General features: G+C 40.2%; 1 protein-coding gene across 4 annotated transcripts in view; it reads left to right on the forward strand.

Moving 5' to 3' along the window:
• The window catches only part of LOC137139190 (cryptochrome-1-like), a 32,285-nt gene extending 16,460 nt beyond the window's left edge, over positions 1-15,825 (forward strand). For 3 of the 4 annotated variants that reach the window (XM_067526111.1, XM_067526112.1, XM_067526108.1), the window contains 10 exons: positions 3,315-3,403; positions 3,829-3,969; positions 4,576-4,887; positions 5,255-5,406; positions 8,581-8,783; positions 8,894-9,004; positions 9,116-9,262; positions 10,594-10,674; positions 10,828-10,961; positions 12,071-15,825. In XM_067526111.1, coding sequence (XP_067382212.1) covers positions 3,315-3,403; positions 3,829-3,969; positions 4,576-4,887; positions 5,255-5,406; positions 8,581-8,783; positions 8,894-9,004; positions 9,116-9,262; positions 10,594-10,674; positions 10,828-10,961; positions 12,071-12,079 — 1,379 coding nt within the window. In that variant the 3' untranslated portion in view covers positions 12,080-15,825. The remainder of the gene's footprint in view (positions 1-3,314; positions 3,404-3,828; positions 3,970-4,575; positions 4,888-5,254; positions 5,407-8,580; positions 8,784-8,893; positions 9,005-9,115; positions 9,263-10,593; positions 10,675-10,827; positions 10,962-12,070) is intronic. The other variant, XM_067526110.1, reaches the window with a different exon arrangement.
• Positions 15,826-26,819: the final 10,994 nt, after the last annotated feature.

Genomic DNA, 26,819 nt, shown 5'->3' on the forward strand with positions numbered 1-26,819 from the left:
AGTGAAAGCTTTGAGAGGTTTGCATTTTAAGAGTTGGTGCTGTAGGTTAAACACTTTTAAGACTAAAAGATAAAAGAATTAAATAAGTAGCAAACCTCATTATCAGCAGTGTTGAGATGGGTAAAGTATAAAAAAAATGCAAGAATTAGTTAATAATTTCAAATGTATTCTTGATCGTAAAGAAAACACTATCAAATGTTGAAATTGAGAAACTTCATTGAAACATCATTACAATCATTTTGGTGGTAGCAGCATAGGTTGTGTAATACCACCTGGTGGAACATCTCACAACTTATTCTTCTTTTCCTTCCGGCTGTTCCCTTTCAGGTGTCGCCACAGCAAATCATGTCCCTCCATCTAACTCTGTCCTCTGCATCCTCTTCACTCACACCAACTAATTTCATGTCCTCTCTCACTACATCCATAAATCTCCTCTTTGCTCTTCCTCTAGACCTCCTGCCTTGTCAGCTCCAACCTCAGCATTCCTTCTTGATATATTCACAGTTTCTCCTCTGAACATGTCCAAACCACCTCAATCTTGCCTCTGTGACTTTATCTCCAAAACATCTAACATGAGCTGTCCCTCTGATGTCCTCATTCCTGATCCTGTCCATCCTTGTCACTCCCAAAGTGAACCTCAACATCTTAAGCTCTGCTACCTCCAGCTCTGCCTCCTGTCTTTTCTTCAGTGCCACTGTCTCTAAGCCGAACATCATCTCTGGTCTCACCACCATCTTGAACATCTTTCCTTTCATTCTTGCTGATACTCTTTTATCACACAACACACCTGACACTTTTCTCCACCCATTCCAACCTGCCTGCACTCGCCTCTTCACCTCTTTTCCACACTCTCCGTTGCTCTGAACCGTTGACCCTAAGTACTTAAAGTCCTTCACCTTCTTCACCTCTGCTACCTGTAACCTCACCATTCCACCTGGGTCCCTCTCATTAGCACACATGTATTCTGTCTTGCTGCAGCTTTCAAGTTTCATTCCTCCGTTTTCCAGAGCAGACCTCCACTTCTCTAGATTTTCCTCCACATGTTCCCTGCTCTCTCTTAAAATCACAATGTCATCCACAAACATTAGTGTCCACAGAGATTCCTGTCTAACCTCATCTGTCAGTCTGTCCATCACCAAAGCAAACAAGAAAGGGCTCAGAGCCGATCCTTGATGCAGACCCACCTCCACCTTGAACTCCTCTGTCACACCTACAGCACCTCACCACTGTCTTACAGCTCTCATACATGTCCTGCACCACTCTAACATACTTCTCTGCCACTCCAGACGTCCTCATATAATACCACAGCTCCTCTCTCGGCACCCTGTCATATGTTTCTCTAAATTTACGAAGACACAATGCAACTCCCTCTGACCTTCTCTGTACTTCTCCATCAGCATCCTCAAAGCAAATACTGCATCTATTGTACTCTTTCTAGGCATGAAACCATATTGCTGCTCACAAATCCTCACCTCTGCCCTTAGCCGAGCTTCCACTACTCTTTCCCACAACTTCATTGTGTGGCTCATCAGCTTTATTCCTCTGTAGTTGCCACAGACATGGGGACCAGTACACTTCTCCTCCAGTCCTCAGCATCCTCTCACTCTCCAACATCTCACAACCAATAATGGGCAAAAGGATAACAGGTTATTTAGATGATTGGATACAGAAAGAGCCTCCCAGAGAACTTATCCTTCAAAACAAGCCCATACGTCAGTTCTCGTATCTTGTTTATATATATGTGTGTGTGTGTGTGTGTATATATATATATATATATATATATACATACACACATACATACATACATACATACATACATATATAAAATAGCAAATTAATAAATTATTTTTATTTACAATTTTACATACTTTCCAAAAATCTAAAATCTTCAAAAGATAACAATGATCAAGGGTTAAACAAAATCCCTTCTCTTTTTAACAGTGTCATTGTCAATCCACTTTCTCTATTTAAAGGTACATCTCCTGCCAACTTTCAGTATTGGATTAACCAGTGACATGCTTCTTTCTTTCAAGATGTCTTGTTTCCATTTACAGAAGGTCACTGTTTATTCATTGAATTAACTGAAATGTATCCATCTGCTGCTCACTCCTGTGCAACTATTTCATTCATAAATAAGACATGAGATTTAAGGTGTTAACTCACTAATACCAACAGTGCAGACATCTGCTTTATTCCACACAAGCTGTTACTTGTCCCTTGAATTGGCAAGTTAACATTTACCTTCTTACTCTTAAGCCAGTGCAGATGTCTGGTTTCTATTCATAGTATGCTCTTCTTCCATTCACACTGACTATGCTGCTACCATCTGCTGATCACACCTGCACCCAGTGTCTGCAATGCACCTTTTAGTCACCTGTAAAGAGCTGTTGAATTATAAAATCCTTGGGGACAACAGATGGAAACTAGCCCTAGGCTATCTGGTATGTTTGCATTCAAGCAAAATGTTCATGTAATATTCATTACATGCACTGTCCCTTTCAAATAAATAAATAGATTTTTAAAAAAAAGGTCCAACCCAAAACGAGTATTACCTAACCCCCCTAACCCTAACCCTAAGCTCATATAAAAAGGACTGATGTGAATATATTGCACCAGGTAGTAAAAATTTAGTCATTACACAACTTGGAAATTTGTGTCAATTAACCTCCCAGAACCTTTTCACAAAGCCTAAAAATATAAAAAATAAATAGGAATGAGAAATAATCTTCTTCATTTTGTATGTCAGTGGTGATACACTGTGGCTCCACAGTTAAGAATGAATAGACATAACAATGCAGAAAGAAAGATGTTGTCGATAAAACCCAGCTAGCAGACCACCACATGGGTGTTGCATTCACATTACTCCTTTTATCATTTTTTATCATTGTTTTTATGCAAAGCAACTTACAGATGAGACAAGGACCAAAGTCAGGTCCTGCTATAAAAAAGAGTCTGGCTTTATTTTTGAAAGAGGTGGTGAGGCAGGACTGTTTAAATCTCTCTTGTTGAGTGCTCTAATAAAGCAGCAGCACAACTGCTGAACTCAGGATGTAATGCTTAGACTGTAGCTATACAGATGAATGCACTTTTGAATGAGTTACCCAGGTATATGTTTAATACCAAAACACCTGTGGATGCTTGCAAACAGACATTTCTAGGTGTGCAGGTTAGAGTACACACTGAACCTGGATGTGTTGTACAAGATTTCATTGTATTCACTGTATAATACCACAACTAAATGTTAGTTAACTTATCTAACATATGAATATGACACTAATGTACAGCAGAAAAGTAATTGAGATTAATGTTTTCAGGCTTTGACACAGAGGGCCTGCCTTCAGCAGTGTGGCCGGGAGGAGAGACTGAGGCTCTGACTAGGATAGAGCGGCATCTGGAGAGAAAAGTCAGTACTGTTTATTGTTTATTTATTGTGTATTGCAAATTTTAAAATTGTTGTGATAATTGGATGTGATCAAAGTAGTATTTGAGTGGGAGTGTAAAACATCATTGTCAGTTAACAAAAATCAAATAATACAGGCACATGTCCTTTACATGAACTTTATTGCCAGAGAAAACTGTTGAATTATATCTTTGAGTAACATATAGTTTTAAAAATGTTCCTGTTGATTTTACACACTAGTAAACAGTGTTTAATAGACATTTAGTTGAAAGTCATTGTTACATGTCTTATTGAGAAACAAATCAGTCTTATACTCGTATGGACATACTTTTTAACATTATTTTTGTAAATAATTTTTTAATGCACCACATGTCTTTTATTCACAAATCTACCATCTGTACATCGTCTGTATCTCTCTCTTTAACTAGGCATGGGTAGCAAATTTCGAACGCCCCAGGATGAATGCCAACTCGCTGCTGGCCAGCCCAACAGGCCTCAGCCCCTACCTGCGCTTCGGCTGCCTCTCCTGTCGCCTTTTCTACTTCAAGCTCACTGACCTGTACCGCAAGGTCAGCATTGCTCACTTTGAGCTTTTTCTATTACTGCCTAAATTTGGCTGTGTTACAAAATGAACATACACTTCAGCCTTGAGAGGAATTTCCAGCAGTGCAACCAACTACGTGATTATTCGTGGGTCAGCCTTACATATATTTCACAGAGATACAGCATTTTACGGTAATAGTAAATGTTTGACTACAACGAAGTGACAAACAACCTGATAGTTAAAGTCCACAGTGTCATAGTGTTGGAAGAATGCATGGTGTAGATTTTAAATCTACCTATGACTGTGCCTATAACAAAATAACTGATATCCATGGTCAGCAGCCAGATAAACCTTTAACTGAGGAGGAGAAAAGTTAAAATTCCTTAAGATCTCAAATTAGTGTGCACTTGTTGAGCTAAATTAAAGATTTATTAAGTTAAGCCTAAAATAATAAGAATATCTCCTTACTACAGTTTAAAAACTAATGTAGGATATGTAACGAGTTTTTGACAGCATGCTTGTATATCAGTTCTTTTTATCATTGTCTTATTTGGAAATGTCCTCGCTATAAACCCAGTGTTTATTTTAGTTAAATTATGCCTTTCTTTTGGCTGCGTTTATTTGTAACCAGGTGAAAAAGAACAGCTCGCCTCCACTCTCTCTGTATGGCCAGCTACTGTGGCGTGAGTTCTTCTACACTGCAGCAACCAACAACCCGCGCTTTGACAAGATGGAAGGGAACCCCATCTGTGTCCGCATCCCCTGGGACAAAAACCCCGAAGCACTTGCTAAGTGGGCTGAGGCTAAGACGGGCTTTCCCTGGATAGATGCCATCATGACTCAGTTGAGGCAGGAGGGTTGGATCCACCATTTGGCCAGACACGCAGTGGCCTGCTTCCTTACCAGAGGCGACCTGTGGATCAGCTGGGAGGAAGGGATGAAGGTGAGGATGTTGACAAAGTGCTCTAGAAATAAAATAATTAAAGCTTACCCAGAATGGGTCAGCCAAGGAAAACAATGATGATCGGTGACAAAAGCATTCTGAGAGCTTCTGAAAGAAGATGTGGCTAAGTTAGCAGGCGAGATGTATTGAACCACAGAGTCAGCATCTCCCAGCTTGTCCTGTCATTTGGCAAAACACCAAGTTGCTTTGGTTAAAAGTGGAAAATGACTATTAGAGAATGAGTGACATTAGCTTGGGTAAGAAACCCAAGGCATTGTGGGAGTTTAGGATGCCATCATGTGTAACAATGCAGAAGAAAGGATCATTCTGTCAGTGTAACTTGAAGACTGCCTTTGTGCTTCTGCAGGTCTTTGAAGAGTTGCTTCTTGATGCAGACTGGAGCGTGAATGCAGGCAGCTGGATGTGGCTGTCCTGCAGTTCGTTTTTCCAGCAGTTTTTCCACTGCTACTGCCCCGTGGGCTTCGGCCGGCGCACCGACCCCAACGGGGATTTCATTAGGTGGGTACTTGTCCAGGAATCATCCCTTGATGTCAACAGCTGATCCACCCAACCTGGATGGCACCCTTCCTACCCCTATCTCTAAGGATTGCACACATTTTGGAAAACAGTGAAACACTAAGACAGCAGGAAGAACCTCAGATAAGACATGATACAAGCAGTCAGTGAAAATTCAGTCAGTGTCAGTGTCAGTGGAGCGCTTAAAAATAAATAGTTAAAAATGTTACAGGGAACTTTGGTCTCTTTGAGGCAGGTTACACAGTCCCAGATTGAACAAAATATTTAGCCTAGAAGAGTCGCAACACGGTCTCATGCACACTTAGCTCATACACAACAGTTTTTTTTACAAGACAAAAGATAGACAGAGACAGACATAAAAGGGGACCTCCAGATCTTTGGGTAAGTGAATGAACCAGAACAAACATCATTCCCTCCTCTCTTCTTTTTCTTTTTGCCATATGTCAAATTTGTGTTAAACTTCAGCACTTTTTTGTAATCACGCATGTATTTTGTTATTATTTCAGAGTTCACTTTGCCGTTTAATTATTTGTAAATGACTATTTGGTGATTGTAAACACCTGCATATCTTTAGATAATATATAACTGTTGCCACCAGTTACATTTTACTTCAGAGGTGTAGATGATTTCTTCTCTTTCTCTGGATGTGATTCTGTGTTTGTGTTTGGCTCATCTGTTTTGGGGGGATTGGGGGAAAAGTTCAGCTATCCCTCTCCCCTTTGTGGATTGTAGCTGATTGCTTTTAAGATGATTGGCAGTTCTCACACCCCTCCACCCAGGTGCAGCCGGACTGCCAGCCAGGGCTGCACTGGATGGAAGCAGGGGATTTAGTTGAGACGTCGGTGGCAGTTTGTTTTTACTTACCTGTGCAACCCTGAGGGACAAGACTTTGCTCACACCCCAGCAGCACCCTCTGGGCAGGTTTGTAACTCGGTAGCGTCTCATTCCGTCAAAAGGGATTCTGACCGCTTGGTAGGGAAATGCCTGCATTCGTTAAGTAGAAGACTATGAAGCATTCAGCAGAGGGTAGTGAGGAGAGGTGTTGGACCAGCTGTAGCTCTGCCATCGCAGTGATGCACAGTTGGCACTGGTACTCATTACCTGTGCTGTGCCAAACGAGCCGGTCCATTGTCCAGGCGCTGGACAAAGCCCCTCATCCAACCCTTTGTAAAATGTTCAGTGGTGCTCTGCTTATGTAAATGCAGCCCTGCTGATTCAGGAGGACCTGGAGCAATGGCATAGCTAATATAGGCACTGAGAAACACACACATACACATTCACACTTTTAGATATTAGACACCTTTTTCACATCACAGATTAAAGACTTCTAGTAGATGTCTGATGCAAAAATTGGACTATAGACTTAAGTTTTCATATGTGGCACACACAAGACTCATTGACTTCTAAAATAAAAGAAAAAATAAAAACAATAAAGCTAAAGTGAGATTGCATTTTGTTCTATCTGACATCACCTGTCAAATATATATTCTATCAGAACACTCAGTACACTCACACCCTGCACAAACACCACCTGCTGTCTTCTGCAGGACCCCTTGCTACTAGCAGGTCGCGGATCTTCCTGGCCAAAGGGCTGTGGTCCCTTTTGGTGAAATGAGGGGGCCCCCTAGTGGGCCAGCCCAGAGTGTGGTGCTGTGGCAGTGGGAGGAGACAGTCAGCAGGGTGGCTCTGGGCCTGCTGACCACTTAAAAGACAACCACCACAGTCTGAAGGACAGAGGGAGCAGGCATGAGCTCTTTTTTCAGTCCACCACTGTTTGATCATGGGGGAGAAAGTTGGGGGGAAAGGTTGGAGCTGTGAGGTATAATGAAAGACTTCTGTCATCGATTAGGACTTTTTAAATGCTAGACAACATAGACATTCAGCTTTAGTCACGTTGTACCAGATTGATATATACTTAGGGTAGAGACATATAAGAGCATATAAGCTGACCTTGAAGAACACTTAAACCACAGCGCAACAAAGCTACTTTAAATTCCTTTTTTTAATGTTTAGTGAAAGAAACAAAAAACAACCAGACTGCTCGACGGCAGAACTTTTCCACTGTACACCTGCTCTGGTCAGGCATGGGTGGTGTGGTGGGAGGGGGTCTGAGGGTGGGTGGGGGGTAAATACACTCTGCTTTCTAACCGGGTGTTACAGTAGACGTCTCCTAGCATCTTCAACTCAATCAGCAGTGCTCTCTCTAGCGATTGGGGGGATCTCCATAGCAACTCGAGCGCCGTCGCTCGCGTGTGTCGGTTTGCAAGGCGTCACCGCTGCCCCCCTGCCCCTCTCACTGCCTCTCACCACTGCACTGTGAACACTTCCCACAGTTCTACTCGCCCCCTTCCTCTCTCATGTCTGTCTCCCCTCCTCGGAATGGGTAAGGTCGACCAAGTACAGTAGGTAGGTGGCCTCTCTTTGTCACATGGAGCAAATCCATGACAGCCCAAGGAAAAAAAATTACTTTTGAAGGTTGGAATTGTGTTGTAAGCTGAATTCTTTACTTTGTTGCAATCAAAGGTTCTATTGGCTTTGTTTTTTGGAAGATCATACTTTTTGTCTGCGGTGTGGCTGTTATCACACCAACTTACATTAAAAGTTGCTTGGGACCACAGCCCCTCGTTTTTCTATCACGTTCTGTGCACTGTGAGGATATTGTAATTCACTCCAGTGCCGCAGTGTTTATCCAAGAGCTTCAGACTTGTAGAGCAGTGAATTTGAACCCGTGCTCTCATGTACTGTAGCCATGCTGTGCAGTGTTGTGGTTGTTTGTAGCTTTCATTTTGTAGCAACTATTCACCATGATACTTGTAAGCATGAAGTGCTGAAGACCAGCATGCTCTTTTCAGTAACAGCATATACATGGGCTGTAAAAATCAACTAAAATTGTAATTGTATACAAAAAATAAAGTTGTACTGAATTTTTATTTTTTATGATTAAGATTATTACTGTTTTCAACTCATTTGAAATAGGTTAAGCTATGTTATCTTGAAAGATTATTTTTGAAATACTTTTACATAACTACTTTAAGGTATTTGATTACATTTTTCTTGTTTTGCAACCCTTCATCACTCTTATCCCCAATTTGAACTGTAATCTCCCACATTCTGTTGGCAAAAGAAGGCATATCTAATGTCTCCCTGTGCTTCCAGACGATACTTACCTGTCCTCCGAGGTTTTCCTGCTAAGTTCATCTACGACCCGTGGAACGCTCCAGAGTCTGTGCAGGCAGCCGCCAAGTGCATAATCGGAGTCCATTACCCGAAGCCCATGGTGCATCATGCAGAGGCAAGCCGGCTCAACATTGAAAGAATGAAGCAGATCTACCAGCAACTGAGCCGATACAGGGGATTGGGTAAGATGTCGATAAACGAACAGGACTAAAGGATGTGGAGTTTGGCAAATGATAAAAATGGACACAAGCACTGAGGAACTAAACTACTTGTATATGTCTTTCTGTTTCAGGCCTGCTGGCATCAGTGCCATCCACTAATGGGAATGGGAATGGAGGAATGATGGCCTACTCTCCTGGAGATCAACAGGCAGGGACCACAAATAACAACAACTGCTCACATTGTGAGTCAGTTAATACAAAGAAAATACAAAGATGATTTACAAAATTTCTTGTTATTACGATTGATACTATTAAAAAGATTTTGTGGTGAATTCACTCATGGATTATTTCAGTGCCTGGTGTATCAGGGAGCCCTATTGCAACAGGTAACTGCAGTGGGAGCATCCTACTCAACTTCGACAGTGAAGAGCGTAGAGGACCTAGCAGTGTTGGACAACAGCAACAACGGCTGCAACCACTGCCACAGCAGCAGCAGCATGGTAACACCCCTAGTATTTTACAGAGTCTGTTTGGTGCTGCTAGTCTTTTAGTGCTGCTGCAAAGCCTTAAAAGGTATTATATCACTGTGTTGGCATTTCTTAATGCACCTTCGACCCACTGTTAACGCAAGCATTTCTTTTTTACAGGTAGCCTTTGCATTTATAATATCACTGATAGTACTTGTTAGTAATTCCCTTATAGATACTCAGATGTTTATTAGTGATCCTAAGACCTCACAAACTATCAGCAAGATTACAGCAATTGTAGAAATAAAATTGATCACATTACAGGTACAGTTAAGTACAACATTTTGCATCAGCCTACTTCATAATGGCAAATATTGGTGGCTGTAGCTCAATTAGTAAGGCAGTCGACCACAGAGTCAGTGGTTTGATCCCCGGGCCCGGCTATATGTCGAAGTATCTCTGGGCAAGACACTGAACCCCGAACATCCCTTTTCCATCCCCAGCTGTGCAGTGCCCGTCCAAGCCCGGTAGAAATTGGGGTAGGTTGCATCAAGAAGGGCATCCGGTCTAAAAACTGTGCCAAATGAACATGTGGACAATGATCCACTGTGGCAACCCTAAACTCACAGGATAAGCTGAAATGACAACAACAACTATTTGATGACAGAATATTTTTTCTGTCTGTAACATTTAATGTACATTTAGCTTGTGCAAAGGTTCCTTGATTATCAGAAGTGACAGAAATGGTAAAGAGAGTGTATAAAAGTAAAAGTTATACTAAAAGAATATTGGCAAAAAACAGCATCCCCTTTATAACATCGTCTAATACTATATCGTCTGCCTTAATAAGTTTCTCCAACTACTTTGGGTACCTTCTTACGAGTGATTGTTCCAGTTCTATTGTAATTTTAGCCCAGTCTTCATGGGATAATTGTGTCTACCAGATTACGTTAGAATATCCATACTATTTTACTGTATTATATTAAAAGGGCGACTTCACCAATTTTCAAATTGCTCCCCATGGCTTTACTATATGGTGCAAATATACAATAATGCTTTTAAACCACTCTCTGACTTCTCTATATTAAAATATCATTCTTCTTCTGGCTGAAAAATGTCTCCAGAGGTCATCACTTGGAGAAACCTTCAGTTCCGATTATGTCATCTCATTGCTTACACTATAGAGGTTGTGATCGTGGTTAACCTGCTTTTCCAGAGCTCCCCAGATGATATTATCTGAACTCTTAATGAAGTAAAACTACCCACGTACTACCCAAACTAGAGTTCAAAATCAGTTAAGGCGTCATTTAACTGTAGAGGCCTACCACAATGTTCAAAGTTTCTCTCTGATGTGTCTGTTGCAGGATACCACTCAGTGCCAGATGCCAGCCAGGCCATCACCAGCAGCCGACTATACCATGAGTTTGCTGTGCCTCAACACCCTGGTAGGAAGTTGGAGGCATCTGATGCTACTGTCATTCTTGTGCCACTGGACCACAGAAAATACATTAAATCAAATCTGACATTTATTTATTTAACTTACAACTCAGTTATGAAATTACAAGTAATTATGATGGTCTTCTTGCCTTCTCATTCAGGACTCTTGCACACCAGAGGAAACATCACAGGAAAGCGGGAGCGCGAGTCAGAACGTGCAGGGTCAGGGGAGGAAGACCTGGCATCCTGCTCTTTGCACAAGATGCAGAGGCAGAGTGCAGAGGTTAGCCTTAATGTAATATCCAATTTCTAAAGCAATTATTTAATGGCCCTTTTTTAATTATTTAAAACCATAATAAAACACCTGGGTTTAACATATTGTATGTTTGTGAAGTTATTGGATAGGGCTACAAGAGTGAAAATATTCAAATCAAGTTGGATATATTTAGCCCAAAATCATGAATTTGCTTTAACAGATCAAAAGAAACCTAGCAACCAATCTGTCATGACAGAGTCATGCAGTTAATGACATGCAATAAAAATTACATTCCTGATTCATAAATAGTAAATGTTCTGCACTTATATAGCGCTTTTCTACCTATTGGCACTCAAAGCGCTTTACGATGCTTCTTATTTACCCATTCACACTCACAATCACACTCACACTCATACACTGATGGGGGAGCTGCTATGCAGCTGACCAACACTCACCGGGAGCAGCTAAGTTGGAGTTCAGTGTCTTGTTCAACATGTGACTTTGGATATTCTATTTGTAATGTTTCTGAGCGAGGCGCACCCTTCTAACCAATCAGGGAAGGTCAATGATTTTCGCTTGATAATTTTTGCATCTTCTCTTAAAAATCTACACAATTTTGTATTTTTATTATGTTTTGTCAGTTTCATTCAGTCAAATGGTTGTAAATAGATTACAAAACACACATATTTGAGCACAGAATCATAGACAAATAAAATCTGCATCTTTAACTTTTCTTTCAGCACTAACTGTCTGACAAATCCATGGCATTCTACTGGTCACCTATTTCAGAAATTTAAGTGGGGATGCACCTAAATTGATCCTTCCAGCTGTTAAAACAAGTTGATGTTCAGTAAGCCAATAATGGCTTTTTGTCCATAGGGTCCACTGACCTGTCAGTTTCAGTTTAGCTGTAGGTGTTTTGATGCTGGTGCTGTTTGCTGCCTTTCTTACTTTATAATGAATAAATGTGATGTGTTTCATAAAGTTGCTATGCTAACAATACAAAATACAAAACAAATATTTGAATTCAGCTCTCTAGCTATGCAAAGCCGTGGTTTAAATTCTCTTTAAAAGAAAATAAAAATCTCTCTGAAAACTTTGAGTTTTAGGTTTCTTTAAATAATAAGCTTTTCATGTCTATCCTGTAGACTACGTAGAGCAGCCGGAGAAGACTGTCTGAATCCACATGGAGTTACCACCTGGCCAGCAGAGAGAGAGAAAATCCCTACGTTGCCACCTGTCCTCAAAATTTACACAGCTCCAGACAAGACCACCTCCTCAAAAACCTATATAACAGCTCTTTGTCTTTACAGTCCCCGGGGTGTAAACACAAAGGTGAAAAGTGAAATTTGGGCTCTTGACACAGTTTGTAGATGAGCATTTACGCCTTACAGCTCTTTGACCTTTGACTTCTTGCATCTGTGTGAAGACAGGTGTGATGACTGTAGTGGAGTGCATGCAAAAACAAATGCCTCAAACTTACAGCTCGACAAATCTGTAAAAAACAAAATGATATAAAAACTGCATTATTGTCTTAAAACCGCTGCCACAAGCCATTATATTGTATAAACACAGAAGCAGCTGAAGTGTTAGTAATGGAATATTCCCTTTTTTGAAGCTGCGAATACAATACCATTAAACACGTTGTCTGCCACTGCACAGGGTTCTTAGTACTTTTAACACAGCTTCATAGTATGTACATGTGCTAGCTCCCATAGTGTTAACCAGTAAACCCAGTCACCATCAAACAAGGTGACTGGTCTGTCTTTCTCTAGCAACATCTTGGACTACACATTGGAAAAGCACTGTTTGTACTCATATGTTTTTATGTTTATGTCTTTTTCATCTAGATGAACCTACATAGGCCTCTTTGATTTTGAATCAGATTGGTTATTTGATTTTTAAAATTTTTCCCAGAATATATGAGTGTGATTAGGTTTTACTTACTCTAATAAGCTGTACTATTTATTATGACTGTGTTATCAACCCTGATCTCATCAGGCAAAAATACTAAAAACGGTTTTTCACAGCAACATCCTGGCAGGTTGTTTCAGGGATTTTGTAGAACATAATTTCTTAGCTTCAGTCTCCCTAGTTTCTATTTATATGTACAATTCTTTGGGCTCTGGAGGTCAAACTACTCAGTGAATTTGATATCCTCATTTTTAACAGTAAAGCAGTTGATTTCTGTGGAACATCTACCATTGCCTGGCTAGAATTTGTATTGGCAGCTAAAAGAGTGATTTATTATGTCCATTTTGCAGGTTTACAGTAATTTCCTGCTGGCTGGATTAATTAGATATTTTGTTGGGTTTTTCTGGCTGTAAATCTGCCTTTAAAATGTGGCATTATGGGTCTAAGAGTTTTTGTGTAGCTTTAATAATAGTTTTCTGTGGAAAGTACCACAGCATGATGTCTGTAAATTTTATAAATATTTCTTTGTATATTACTGTTTTTTTTTGTTTGTTTGTTTGTTTTTTTGTTTTGGCTTTCTTTTTCTTTTTTGTTTTTCTATATCCTCATAGAAAAACAGCCCTTAATACATGTAGATTCGAATGATCCTGATTCCCGTTAACGTAATGAGCAGGCTCTATCGTTTATTCGAGAATTCTAAGTGCTGGTTTGTAACCCTGGAATTATTTCTCACATTAATATGTACAGATCACCTCTATGGTTTCACACCTGTGTGAAATTTCACAGTGATTTCATGTAATGTCACATTTTTTTTTACTCTCTACAACAATTTGGCTTGGCCCTTTAAAAATTAATCACATTTCCACCTCTGTGTTTCACCCCACAAATCTTAATAGTTTCTACAAATGTATGAAATGTAGACAAATCATTTCCACGAATCTCTGAAGCATTCTGTGGTGTTTGAACTTTTTTTTAATTTTTTTTTTTTGGCTTTTGAGCTCATTCACTAACCAAAACATATTGCAGCTAAAAAAGGACAGTGAGGTAAAACTCTGTCAGGTATCACAGGGACAGAAAATACAAGCAGGTGGTTGCAATCTCCTCTCAAACAATGTCACATTTTTTCTAAGATTTTTTATAAAAACCAAAAAGTTGCAAAACAAGAAGAATGGGAAACGACGAATCAAACAATAAGTTGAGTCAACACAATAATAGACAGGTAACAGCGTCTAATTCAAATGAGCCTAATTCTGTCGGTACAACAGAAAGCAACATTCCTCAGAAACTAGTAAACCATGATGAAGGAGTTCTACCCTATATACGTATGGCTACATGTCATTTTGCAACTCCGCATATAGTTGATATCCAACCAAACTGAAAATTGCAAAAACAATTATTAATTAATTAATCATTTATTACAGGAGAATGGCTGCAATTCAGTACTTACTTTATAAGGGGAAAGTTCACAAAATGGCAATTGCATAACAACAGCAGATGTCTTTTTTGTTTTTCCATCCACACTCCACTTTCACCTGTACTCATGAGAAGAATGCAGTTAAACGTAACCACAGAACCACGTTCAGTTTCCCCTTTTAAAATACACCCAGCAGCTTCTCTTGCTGATGTTAACACACACACACACCATTAACAGTTTACCATGTCTTGCATATAACCACATTTGATGTACACACAAACACATTGTAAATTCTCCAATACAAAACAACCCAGACTAACAATCTTGCACAAACAAACCAACCCAACAACTAGTTAATTTGTTTTGATCTGTTCTACTTTGCCAAGTTTTGATCAGGCAATTAAGATGTCAACACACCATACAGTGGCTATTATCTGTTATCAGTACCATAGGTTATGTTTATGCACACAGCGGTGTTGGTTAGTGTTAGATAAAGATCATGGTATGGGTTACAGTAGACAAATGTCAACTGATGTTACACCACTAGAAATGTCAACAAATCAACTTGGGCACCTGTAGTATTTAATACAAACACTAGATGTCACCAATTTCCAATTGATTTAGGTTGCGGGTGATTGAACCATAATCATGGGCTGATAGAAATAATGATGTATTGGTATGATGTATTTGAGAATTTATGGTACATGCAAACACACACATGAATTATGATGCACGCACCCACATTCATGCACAACACTGTATGCTGACACATGTGACATACTTCACACACATACACTTTGATACTGACTAGACAGGAAAGAACAGTATTGTGAAGCATGTTTACAATCCAATCTTCAGTCTGGCCTTGTAAAGATAATTAGTTATTAATTGGTTGTTTAAAACTCTATATTGGATCTTGTGTTTTGTAAGCCAAACTAAAACAAACAGAAGTTTATATTTGGTTAAATACTTATTCTCTGAATATGAAAATAGACGCTTGTCTACCACAAATCAACAAAGCGTTCATAAATGTACAAATCAAAAACTCTGGACAGTGAAATACAAATCAACTAAATGACTAAACTTCAACTGCACTCACAACCGATACCAAAAACAATGTGCCCCATGTAGCTTTCAGCTAAAAAGTTTATTTAAATGCCATGAATTAATAAAGTGTAAAAGTTCTGGTTTCAGTGGAGCCGCAATAACTCGTGTCTATGTACAGTACTCGATATTTGTTCATCTGTGATCGTACTGCCCTCGGCTTCAGGAGTAATGAAAAGGTGGGGGGGGATGCATTGTAGTGTTTCTGTAATATAATTCTGTATGTTCCTAAGAGAATTTGAACATTGTTAGTTTTTGTAGCTTTTATCACTATGGAAAAACAAGTTGAACTAAGTTTTTCTTACTTTATTTTTTGTTTTGTTCTTCCTTCTGTAACATGAAGGTGAAAACACATGCCATCAATAATCTCTGTAATATTAATGCTCTTTCTCTGTCTCTCCTTGTGTTGTCAAAGACTATTCTTGTGCTTAATCAAGTTTATGGCAGGAAATTAAAATTGTTACAACTTGATTTGGCCTGTTCTTGTTGTCTCTATCAATTACTGACATTCATGGATCAGGTCAGGGAGAGGGGCTATTTTAGAATATGTCCAAATAGAATTAATACTAAAGGGGTTCTTAGAGGGAAAGCCCTAAAGATTTGTGCTGGACACAAGTCAGATAACTAAAAGACATTGGAGAACGTGTTTCACTTACCCACACCACAAATCACACTCACTCTGAGTAAAACTGATCGAAACCTGACACTGACTTATCTTTGAGATTAAACCATGCATCAGTTTTTGTTTGGTCGATTTGATGAGATAAGACGTGGCTCACAGCTGTATGCTGTTGTGTGTCAGCTCTGGGATTAAGTCAGTTTTCTTAAGATGTCTGCATACAATTCACAAATGCACAGCTTAAAGCAGGCATCACGAAAGTTAGAGAGGAAGTGGCGTTCCACTAATTTAGAAGAATCCCGGTTAGCCTGGAAAAACAGTTTAAAAATGTACAAAAATGCTCTGTGATGCCAGAACAGCATATTATTCCGCACTAATAGAGGAAAACAAGAACAACCCCCGGTTTCTGTTCAGCACTGTAGCCAGGCTGACTAAGAGCCATAGTTCTGTTGAGCCTAGTTTTCCCTTAACTCAATTAACTCAGCAATGACTTCATGACTTTATTTACTAATAAAATTGTAGCCATTAGTGAAAAAATTCACCAGATCCTCCCTACAAATATTACAGATAGATCTTCATGTACAACAGCTCTAGAATCCTCAATAAGGCCCCAATCCATGTTAGACTGCTTTTCACCCATAGATCTCACTGAGCTAAATTCAACTATCGCTTCCTTATAACCTCCACTTCCTCTTTTGATCTGTGAACACAGTTTGTTGCTGCCTCCACAAAAGAAAGTTAAAACTCTACTATACAAAGAAATAACCATGTATGAACAAGATCCAAAAACAATGCCTTGTCTGAGCCTGACCTCATTTAAAATTAGATTTCTTTTTGGATGTATTGGAAGAGACATCGTTTCTTGCTGAAGTGAAGAGGGACTTTTCAACAGGGTGGTGTGGGGGCTGAAGGCAACAGTAATGCAGACTCATAATCACACATAAAGCATAATATATACCCGATGAAAAGATGGGGTGCGTTATGAAGTGCAAAATGTGACAAAGAAATTCCTGAACAGCAAGAAAGAGAAGCCAAAGATTAGTCTCCTTACAAGAAAAGGTGATGCAATGCAACCACAAGGGGGCACAAGGCAGTGTCTTCTTGTGCCCGTCCCAAGTCTGGATAAATGCACAGCTTTGTTTCAGGAAGGGCATTCGATGTAAAACACATGCCAGTTCAAAAATGCGAATCATGACAATGACTTCCATACCAGATCGGTCGGGGCCCAGGTAACAATGACCGCCACAGGTACTGTCGGCCTACAGGGTACCGGTGAAAATTGGACTATTGGTCGAAGTCGAAGAAGGAGAGGAGGAAGGTGTATTCGTAGGCAGAGACAGAAGAGGAAAACGAAGAATGTAGGACTGACAGTAGGGACTTTGAATGTTGGTACTATGACAGGGAAGGCTAGGGAGTTGATCGACATGATGCAGAGAAGGAAGGTGGACATACTGTGTGTCCAGGAAACCAGGTGGAATAGTAGCAAGGCTACAAGTTTAGGAGCAGGGTTCAAGTTGTTCTACCATGGGTCATAGAGGAAGAGAAATGGAGTAGGAGTTATCCTGAAAGAGAGTTTGAGTATCAGACAGGGTGATGAGTCTGATGCTGGAAATTATAGGCGTAATGTTCAATGTTGTTAGTGGTTATGCCCCACAGGTAGGATGTCAGTTAGAAGAGAAGGAGAAATTCTGGAATGAGTTAGATAAAGTGATTCAGAGTATCCCCAGACGTGGGAGAGTGGTGATTAGTGCAGATTTCAATGGACAGAGGTGATGTTCTCATCACCTCTGTCCATTGAAATCTGTGATGGGCAGGTTTGGTCTTCAGGACAGGAACGCAGAATAATGGTAGAATTTGCAAATGGCTGTAGTGAACACTTTCTTTTTGCGAGGAGGCAGGAACATAGGGGGACATATAAGAGCGGAGCTAGAAGCACTCAGATGGACTACATCTTGTGTAGACGTTGTGATCTGAAAGAGACCAGTGACTTTAAAGTATTGGTAGGGCAGAGTGTAGCCAGACAACACAGGATGGTGGTGTGTAAAATGATGCTGGTGGTGAGGAAGATGAAGAGGACTAAGGCAGAGCAGAAGACGAAGTGGTGAAAGTTGAAAAAGGAAGAATTCTGTGTAGTTTTCAGGGAGGAGCTTAGACAGGCTCTCAGGTGCTTCCAGATGACTGGACCACTACAGCTATGTGATCTGGGAGACAGGTAGGAGGGTACTCGGTGTGTCATCTGGAAAGAGGAAAGTGGACAAGGAGACTTGGTGGTGGAACGAGGAATCTCAGATGTGTATACAGAGAAAGAGGTTAGCTAAGAAGAAGTGGGACACTGAGAGGACAGAAGAGAGTAGACAGGAGTACAGGGAGATACAGAATAAGGTGAATGTAGAGGTGGCAAAGGCCAAACAAAGAGCATATGAGGACTTGTATGTTAGGTTGGACACTAAAGAGGGAGAGGTGGATTTGTACAGGTTGGCCAGACAAAGAGATAGAGATGAGAAGGATGTGCAGCAGGTTAGTGTGATTAAAGATAAGGATGGAAATGTATTGACAGGTGCCAGGAGTGTGATAAGAAGATGGAAGGAGAACTTTGAAGAGTTGATGGATGAGGAAAATGAAAGGGAACGAAGAGCAGAACAGGTGACTGGTGTGGAGCAGGAAGTAGCAAAGATTAGTAAGAGTGAAGTGAGGAGGACGTTGAAGAGGATGAAGAGCGGAAAGGCAGTTGGTCCTGATGACAAACCTGTGGAGGTATGGAAGTGTCTAGGAGAGGTGGCAGTAGAGTTTCTGACTAGTTTGTTTAACAAGATCTTGGAGAGTGAGAGGATGCTGAGGACTGGAGGAGAAGTGTACTGTCAGGTGTGTTGTGTGATAATAGAGTATCAGCGAGAATGAAAGTTCAAGATGGTGGTGAGACCAGCGATGTTGTTCGACTTAGAGAAAGTGGCACTGAAGAAAAAACAGAGCTGGAGGTAGCAGAGCTTAAGATGTTGAGGTTCTCTTTGGGAGTGACAAGGATGGACAGGATCAGGAATGAGTATATCAGAGGGACAGCTCATGTTAGATGTTTTGGAGATACAGTCAGAGAGGCCAGATTGAGGTGGTTTGGACATGTTCAGAGGAGAAACTGCGAATATATCGGTAGAAGGATGCTGAGGTTGGAGCTGCCAGGCAGGAGGTCTAGAGGAAGACCAAAGAGGAGATTTATGGATGCAGTGAGGGAGGACATTAAGTTAGTTGGTGTGAGAGAAGAGGATGCAGAGGACAGGGTTAGATGGAGGCACATGATTTGCTGTGGCGACCCCTGAAAGGGAACAGACCAAAGGAAAAGAAGAAGAAAGAAAAAAAGAAAAGGTGATGCAATGCATTCAGAGTCAGACTCCAGTTTGTTGATCATTATGTAACTACTCTCTTAGTCTGTTTACGTGTCCTGTATTATTACATACTTGCACAGTGTGAGACAACATTCAGGTTACCACTAGTTAAAGTGTGTGCCACACTTCCAACTAATCATGGAATTTACACACGCACACACACGGTTAATCTGTTTCCTATAGTTTTACAAACACTAAATGATGTTTGTATTTATTTGGCTTTTTAAATGGCAGTAAATATGAAAAGAATTTCATGTCAAAGGAAAAACACATCTGTACAAAAGTTGGGACGCTGTGTAAAATGCAGAATTTAGAGGGGAGCCTCTAAAATGTACCTGAGCTCCCTCAGAAGCAACCAAATCTCAAGTTTTTAGGGTATAATATTCAATATTTATAAAGTAATCATAATTACTGTGCTCAGATTTTGTGTCAGATCAGCTGGAGGGCACCCTCTCAAAGCTCTCTCCCTGAATCAGTCCAGCAATTGTTGCAACAGCCGTATCAGACGAGACCTCTGATCTTCTGCATGTTCAGATATTTATTATTAAGTAGCAATTATAAAGTTAATTCCTAGAGAGAGAGAGAGAGAGATTTCTTTTTAATTGAATGAGCGATCTTTGGCATTGCTGATATTTTGTGAACCAGTATATTTATCGTGTAACTTCAGTTTTACATCAGCTATTAGAAAAAAGCTGGAATAGACATATTAATAGTAAAAATATTTCTTGGCTACTAGCAACCTGGTGCAGATACTTGGTGTAACTATTTTTGCCTCTGTGTGGCCAGAAGCAAAAGTAAATACCAATAAAATAAATGTTTAATAATAGTGGGAAACTTTGGTTAAAATAACAAATATCTAATTTTCTTTATATTGATGCACCACTAAGTGCAATTAAAGGCTGAGAATGGAAAGGACGATCACTACTATTTATCCTCTCACCTCAACTGTGATAATCACACGTATGAATGTAACATAATGCTTTCTATTGTAACTGTGACTGTAAACCCAAGTATTCACTCTCAAACGGTCCTTACAGGGCACTGACCTCGCAAAACTCAAACATCCTCAGTACAGTGGTTAAAGAGTAAAACTAGTCTTTGCTATGACAGCACACACAAACACAAACACAAACACACACACACCAGCTCCACTGTTGGCTTAACCACAATAGACTGTTGTAATTGAGTCAGTGGATGCAAAGCATGTAGCAGAGTGGAAGCAGTGAATCTACAGGTAAGATAGGTTAAATATAGACATAAACAATACAATACCTCTTCTATTTCTGAATCATAAATACTATTAACTACTACCTAAAACTATTATGTTACATTGCATAGCTGTACTACAGACAAATTAAAGCACCAAACTAAATGGCGTGAACAATTCACAGACATAGCAATGAAGAAAATGTAGATGGTGGAAGTAATTTATTATGTTTTGGTAATTTTTTAAATGAAATAAAGTCTTCAATTATTGTGGAACCATGGGCCAGGGTTACTGCAGTTTGGGGAAGACTTTGGACAAGATCTGCTATTGCTCCATGCACAGCAGAATGGGAAAAACAAGTTCTTGTTACATGTCCTCCACACCTGACAGCTTGTCTCGCTTGCCCACCCCCACACTGTAAGCCTCTCAGGAATTGGCAGCTCACCCACGTAATATACTAATAATAGAGTGATTGACAACTGAGTGAGGTCCTTTTCAGAGTTCCCCTTTCACCTTGGATGCATTCCCACATGCCCCAAGGAGGGCTATGGTGATGTGTTTAGGTAAGATAAGGCCTGTGATAATTGTTTTATTCATACCGATTGCGACATGAGGCATGACACATACTGACAAGGAAAGGTCATGAAGTGTATTCACCAAATTACTGGTTCAGCTTGCATACCTCAGACATGCACATTTTATTATCTCTTTGTGACATACTAACGGGTGAAAATTCTGTGCAATGTCTAATTTATAATCAAATAATATATTTATTGATGTGAGATGACTTTTACTTTCCAGTGATGAATTCCCCAACATGTCTGTAGGAAGTATCAAGTCAGAGTATGCAACTAAAATCAGAGGATATGGCAAATAAAACTCCAAACCTACAGAACATCTGTACCATGATGCTTAATTTTAACATTTACATTTATTATCATTTATCTTTTCAATTTCTAGAAAAAGCATTGACATGTAAGTTTTGATTGCTGATGAGGCAACCAAAACAGTTTCAGTGATTGCATAAGCATTTCATTAAAACAAGCTGAAACACGATTTGTGCTTATTTGATCCGTTTCTCACAGTCCAACTGTCTTTACTTATAATTAGAGAAAAGAGTGACAGGATAATTATTTTAAAGCCTGCGTCATTTTATTCTGCAGATGGCAGATGATTCTTGACTTGCTACTAAACAGCAGAGTCAGGCTGCCTGAGCGTTAAAGGTGAAACAAATCTAAAAGGCAACAGATAAATTCAGTGGCCCCGATCAGTACTGAACAACCATACATGTTTGGTCATAAGGCCAGGTTTCTGAAGTCTTCAGCAGGATGTGCATATATCTTATAAAATGTAAAGTATGAGAACTGGAGAGGATATAGAAAGAGAAGGCCAAAGTTGTCCCAGTGGTTGTAGAAGCACTCAGAGTTATGGGTTATAGGAAATGTGGCTCTAACCGATGGCAAGACCAACATTAGAACACTCAGTCCGGAAGATTGTAGAGCTAAGAAGAGCAAAGATACTTTGTAGAACCCTACCCTACCCTATTATCAGGTCTCTAGTAGAGAAGCACAGGCTGAGGAAGACGGCTCACCTGTGGGAGTGAGGAAAGAATTAAAGGTTAGTTACAAATATTCCTTTTACTGTATTTTTATTGAAATTATTTGTTCTTTCCATGTAACAGCATGCTGTGAAAGTCCAAATCCATGCGGATACTGTGAGTCAAACCAAACAACCACCAAGCTGAGGCCTGCTTTCCATGTGTGTGGGTGTTTGTGGCGGGATTCCCTGTGTGCATACGTTAAAATTAGTAATACTGCCAATACAAAACAACCATACAACAACAACAGTGTAAAGGATCATTTACATATTTGGGTTTGTGTGGCTATCTTTTGTTCTGCTTTAAAGCTCTCCCTCCCTCATTTCTGCCTCCATCCACCAACCTGTTTAATACTGTAATCTTACCAGGAATCCCCACATAGAAGATACCAAGGTTTTAGAAACAGGATGTCAAAACAAAAACGACCAGACACAGCTTGATGATATGACCTGTGTGTGGTTCAGCAACAGCTGGATCATTTCTTTGCTATCAGTTAAAAAAACAAACAGCAAACAGCCTCTATGTAAAAAAGGTGTTTTCTCTTGCCAAGCGCCTGACGTGTCTTTAAATGCCTGGTCTTGTCTTTTGACTTGTTGCACTAATTCCCAGTGGCAAGTGAGAAAAAACAGTAGAAACTGGCTGAGTAGTTCTGTCAGTGTTTTAAGGTCAAATGATAAATCAGTAGTTGATGATCAAATTACTGTTACACCATTGATGTAGCATGTAGCATGTAGCATGCCATTTAATGGGCATTATCTGCTGCTATAAGCACCATGGCTAATGTGAGTTAAACTAAAATGATGATTGTTAGCATTAGGAATATATTAAAAATAAACCCGCTGAAGGGAAATGTAAGAAAAAAAATAGATCTCACAAATGTTTTCAATTTTAATATACGTTCAGGTCAGTTGGTCACCAAGTAAAAGACAGCAATGGAGGGCACACAAATGTGGGAGCCATTCACACAGCTTCAAATGTAAAGATATTAAGCCAGTGCTTGGCAGTAAACACAGTGAGAGTGAGAGACACTTAAAGAGAATTCTTAGCACAGGGTGGTATTCTCGCTGCACAGCATCCTCCGATCTGGCGGACATAGTTGTCTTTATTAGGAACCAAATGCAGAACTCCAGACAACTTCACAGGGATGTATGCTAAATGTCAAGAAGATGGATTACATGTGAGGAAAGAGGATATTCTCGCAAAAGTTAGTGTTGTTTTGTGGTTAGTGTTGTTGTTGTTGTTCTTCTTCTTCACCTGGCTGTAAATAAAATTTCCCCTTCCTGGGGACGATAAAGATTGATTGATTGATTGATTGATTGATTGATATGGATTGTAATTCTGTTGGGATCTTTCAGGTTCACTAGGTCATTATTTTGCTCTATTGTGTGCTGGAATGTCACCTACCTGTCCACTCCTACAAATACTGAATGAAACTTTGCTTAATGAAACTCAGGAGGTGACACAAAGGTGCAATTTTTGAAGAACAGAAGAATGTGTTTTCACAAATCCACAGTATCTGTGTGCAATTACAGTATGGTGTAATGATACTAACACATTATGAAGCAAACTACAAATCACTCTGTGATGTCAGTTATTGATGAAATTATAGACAGACCGAATATTAGAAACAAAAAATGATCAAATCCATAAGTCACACACTTTCATTCTCTGACCTAAAGTACATTGTAAAATCAATGATAAAAGTCTTTTCATATACTTAAATTACTCTCAGGTCAAGACAAAACAGCAGCTCCCTTTTTAGAAATCACATGTATTTAGAAGTCAGACTATAAAAACTACAAAAGCCATATTAAGCCAAAATTCTAATCATATTCTGAATATTAAAACAGGTTTGTGATGAAGAACAATTTTACAAAAAAACTAATATCTGATCTAAAACTCACAAAATTTTGCACAAAGCCAATCCAAAGATCAACCGCTTTTGGCTTGTCCCGTCAGGGGTTGCCACAGTGGAATGTGTTCCACACGAGTTTATAAGCAGGATGCCCCTCCTGCTGCAACCCTCCCACTTTATCTAGACTAGGGACCGGCCCCAAGGTGGAAATTTGGGCCACACCTGGTGGGGTGGGATTCGATCCCACAGACTTTTTTATCTCAATCTCTATCTGTACCCAATGTGAATATCTACCCATTGTGCCACCAGGTTCCCTTGCACAAAACTGGTAACCAAGAACAAATGAAGTACCTTCTGTAAGTATACTAGAGGATGTAAATGCAGAACTCTGAACAATCCCAACAACGACCATTACCAAGACCAATATACTGATATAAATGGTAAATGGTCTGCACATGGTCTGTGCTTTTCTATCTATTGGTACTATCTATTGGCGCCTTACACTGCTTCTTATTCAACCACTGACACTCACAATCACACACACTCACACACCGATGGGGGAGGTGCTATGCATATGGCCAACACTCACCGGGAACAACTAAGATCGGGCTCAGTGTATTGCTCAAGGACACTTTGACTTGTGACAGAAGGAGCCGGGGATCCAAACAACAACTGTGGGATTACTGTCGACCGCTCTACCTCCTGTGCCCCAGTCACAGACCATCATACACCACATCGACCATGATCTTTGAGATCCTTGGCTGTAAGATCAATATAGGCCATAAGGTGCAGTATCCTCCATGGAAGGGGAGGTTGGAGGCAAGATCAAGGCAACACAGAAGAGATGTTAGCCAACTATCAGAATTGCAGAAAGGCTACAAGTACCTTGACAATAGCTACAAGTACCTTGGGATCCCATGGGCAAATGGTACCCATGAAGAGGTCACAAGGAAAGCAGATACTACCAAGTACTTACAAAGAGTAAGGCAAGCCCTTAGAAGTCAGCAGAATGGGAAGAGCAAAGTCCAGGCGATTAACACCTCCACCAGGACCCCACTAGCATAATAAGCTGGCCAAAATAGGAGACACCAAGAAAAGGCAGCTCCTTACAATGCATGGGGTGGGTTTCACTCTAAATTAAGCATCCTTAGACTGTACACTTAAGCAGAAGGATTAGTAAGCATCAGAGCGACTATCCAGTATGAAACAACACAGGACGATGAACACATCAGGAAGATGGCCCCATGTGATGACATGCTTAATGAATGAACAGCATAGAGGTACTAATCCTAGCAGCACAGGAGCAGGGTCTAAGTACAAAATCAATATAGGCCGGGGTCTACCATACCAGACAGGCATCCAGCTGAAGGCTGTACATAGAGACAATCTGAGACAATCCAACACTTAAAAATGGGGTGCAAGATGCTAGCAGGCAGCCCATATATGAAATGACAACCAAGTGGCTGGCATAGTGCACCGAAACATCTGTGCCAAGTACGGGCTGGAAGTCCCAAAGTCATAATGGGACACACCTCCATAGGTGGTTGATAATAAGATCCCGTGGAACCTTCTGATAGAGACTGACAAACTGGTAATGGCAAACCAACCTGACATAGTAATTGTGGACAAACAGGACAGGGCTGTAGTGGTAGATGTAGCAATCCCAAGCAATAGCAACATTAGAAAGAAGGAACACGAGAAGGTCAAGAAATATCAAGGGCTGAAAGAGGAGTTAGAAAAGATGTAGAGGGTGAAGGCACAAGTGTTGTCTGTGGTAACAGGAAGACTGGGAGCCGTGACCCCCAAACTGGGAGATTGGCTCCTGCAGATTCGAGGAACGTCTGAGATCTTTGTCCTGAAGTGTGCAGTCCTAGAAAGAGCAAAGATACTGCGCAGGACCCTCAAGCTCCCAGGGCTCTGGTGGAGGACCCAAGCTTGAAAAAAGGCATAAGACCGCCCCAAAAGAAGGGGCAAGTGGGGAATTTATTATATATCAATATATGCATTTCTGGGAGTAGGCTCATTAAGTAAAGATGATAAAACCACAGCCATAGCCAAACCATAGATTGTCTACAATGCATTGTTTCAGAGGCAAAGCCCTTCAAAAATTGTATTTTTGATTTTTTATTTCAAGAAAACTCATGGAGACTTGGTGGGTGGTATTAAAACATAATAAATTAGATCATGGTAAATGGTAAATGATCTGCACTTATATAGTGCTTTTTCTTGCTATTGGCACTCAAAGCGCTTTACACTGCTTCTCATTCATCCATTAGCAATCACAAACACACACACACTCACACACCGATGAGGGACCACACCCAATTCTGCAGTCTTGCTTTCATTTACGTTTATTTAGGTTTACGTTTGCCTTTTTATAATTTTTTTATAGTATTATAGTATATTTTTATAGATTTAAGTGCATGCTTTGCTACTGATTTTGCAATATTTTGAAATTTCACATGTCACTGAAAGCAGCAGAGCAAGACAAACCAGGATCAGTGAGAGCGTAGGTGGCGAACTGGTTCCCACATGTCTGTTTGCTAATCTACAGGGGAAGCCTCCTCCTGTGTAGGCTTCCCCAAGTGAAAACAACAGGAAGCTGCGGTTAAGCACCTTTGTAGTATGAGGAGTATTTAGGATTCCCCCGGCACGCCTCCATTAGCAAAGCCCATGAGTTTTCCCTGTGTTTGTTGTCATTTGTGACGTACCATGATGAAAGTTTCAGGATGAAGTAAAGGTGATTTATTTAGCTCAGTGATGTGCTGATACTGATGATAAATTTGTTTACAAATACAATACTCCTACTT

This window comes from Channa argus, chromosome 13, assembly GCF_033026475.1.
Source record: "Channa argus isolate prfri chromosome 13, Channa argus male v1.0, whole genome shotgun sequence".
In the NCBI taxonomy this organism is placed as follows: Eukaryota; Metazoa; Chordata; class Actinopteri; order Anabantiformes; family Channidae; genus Channa; species Channa argus.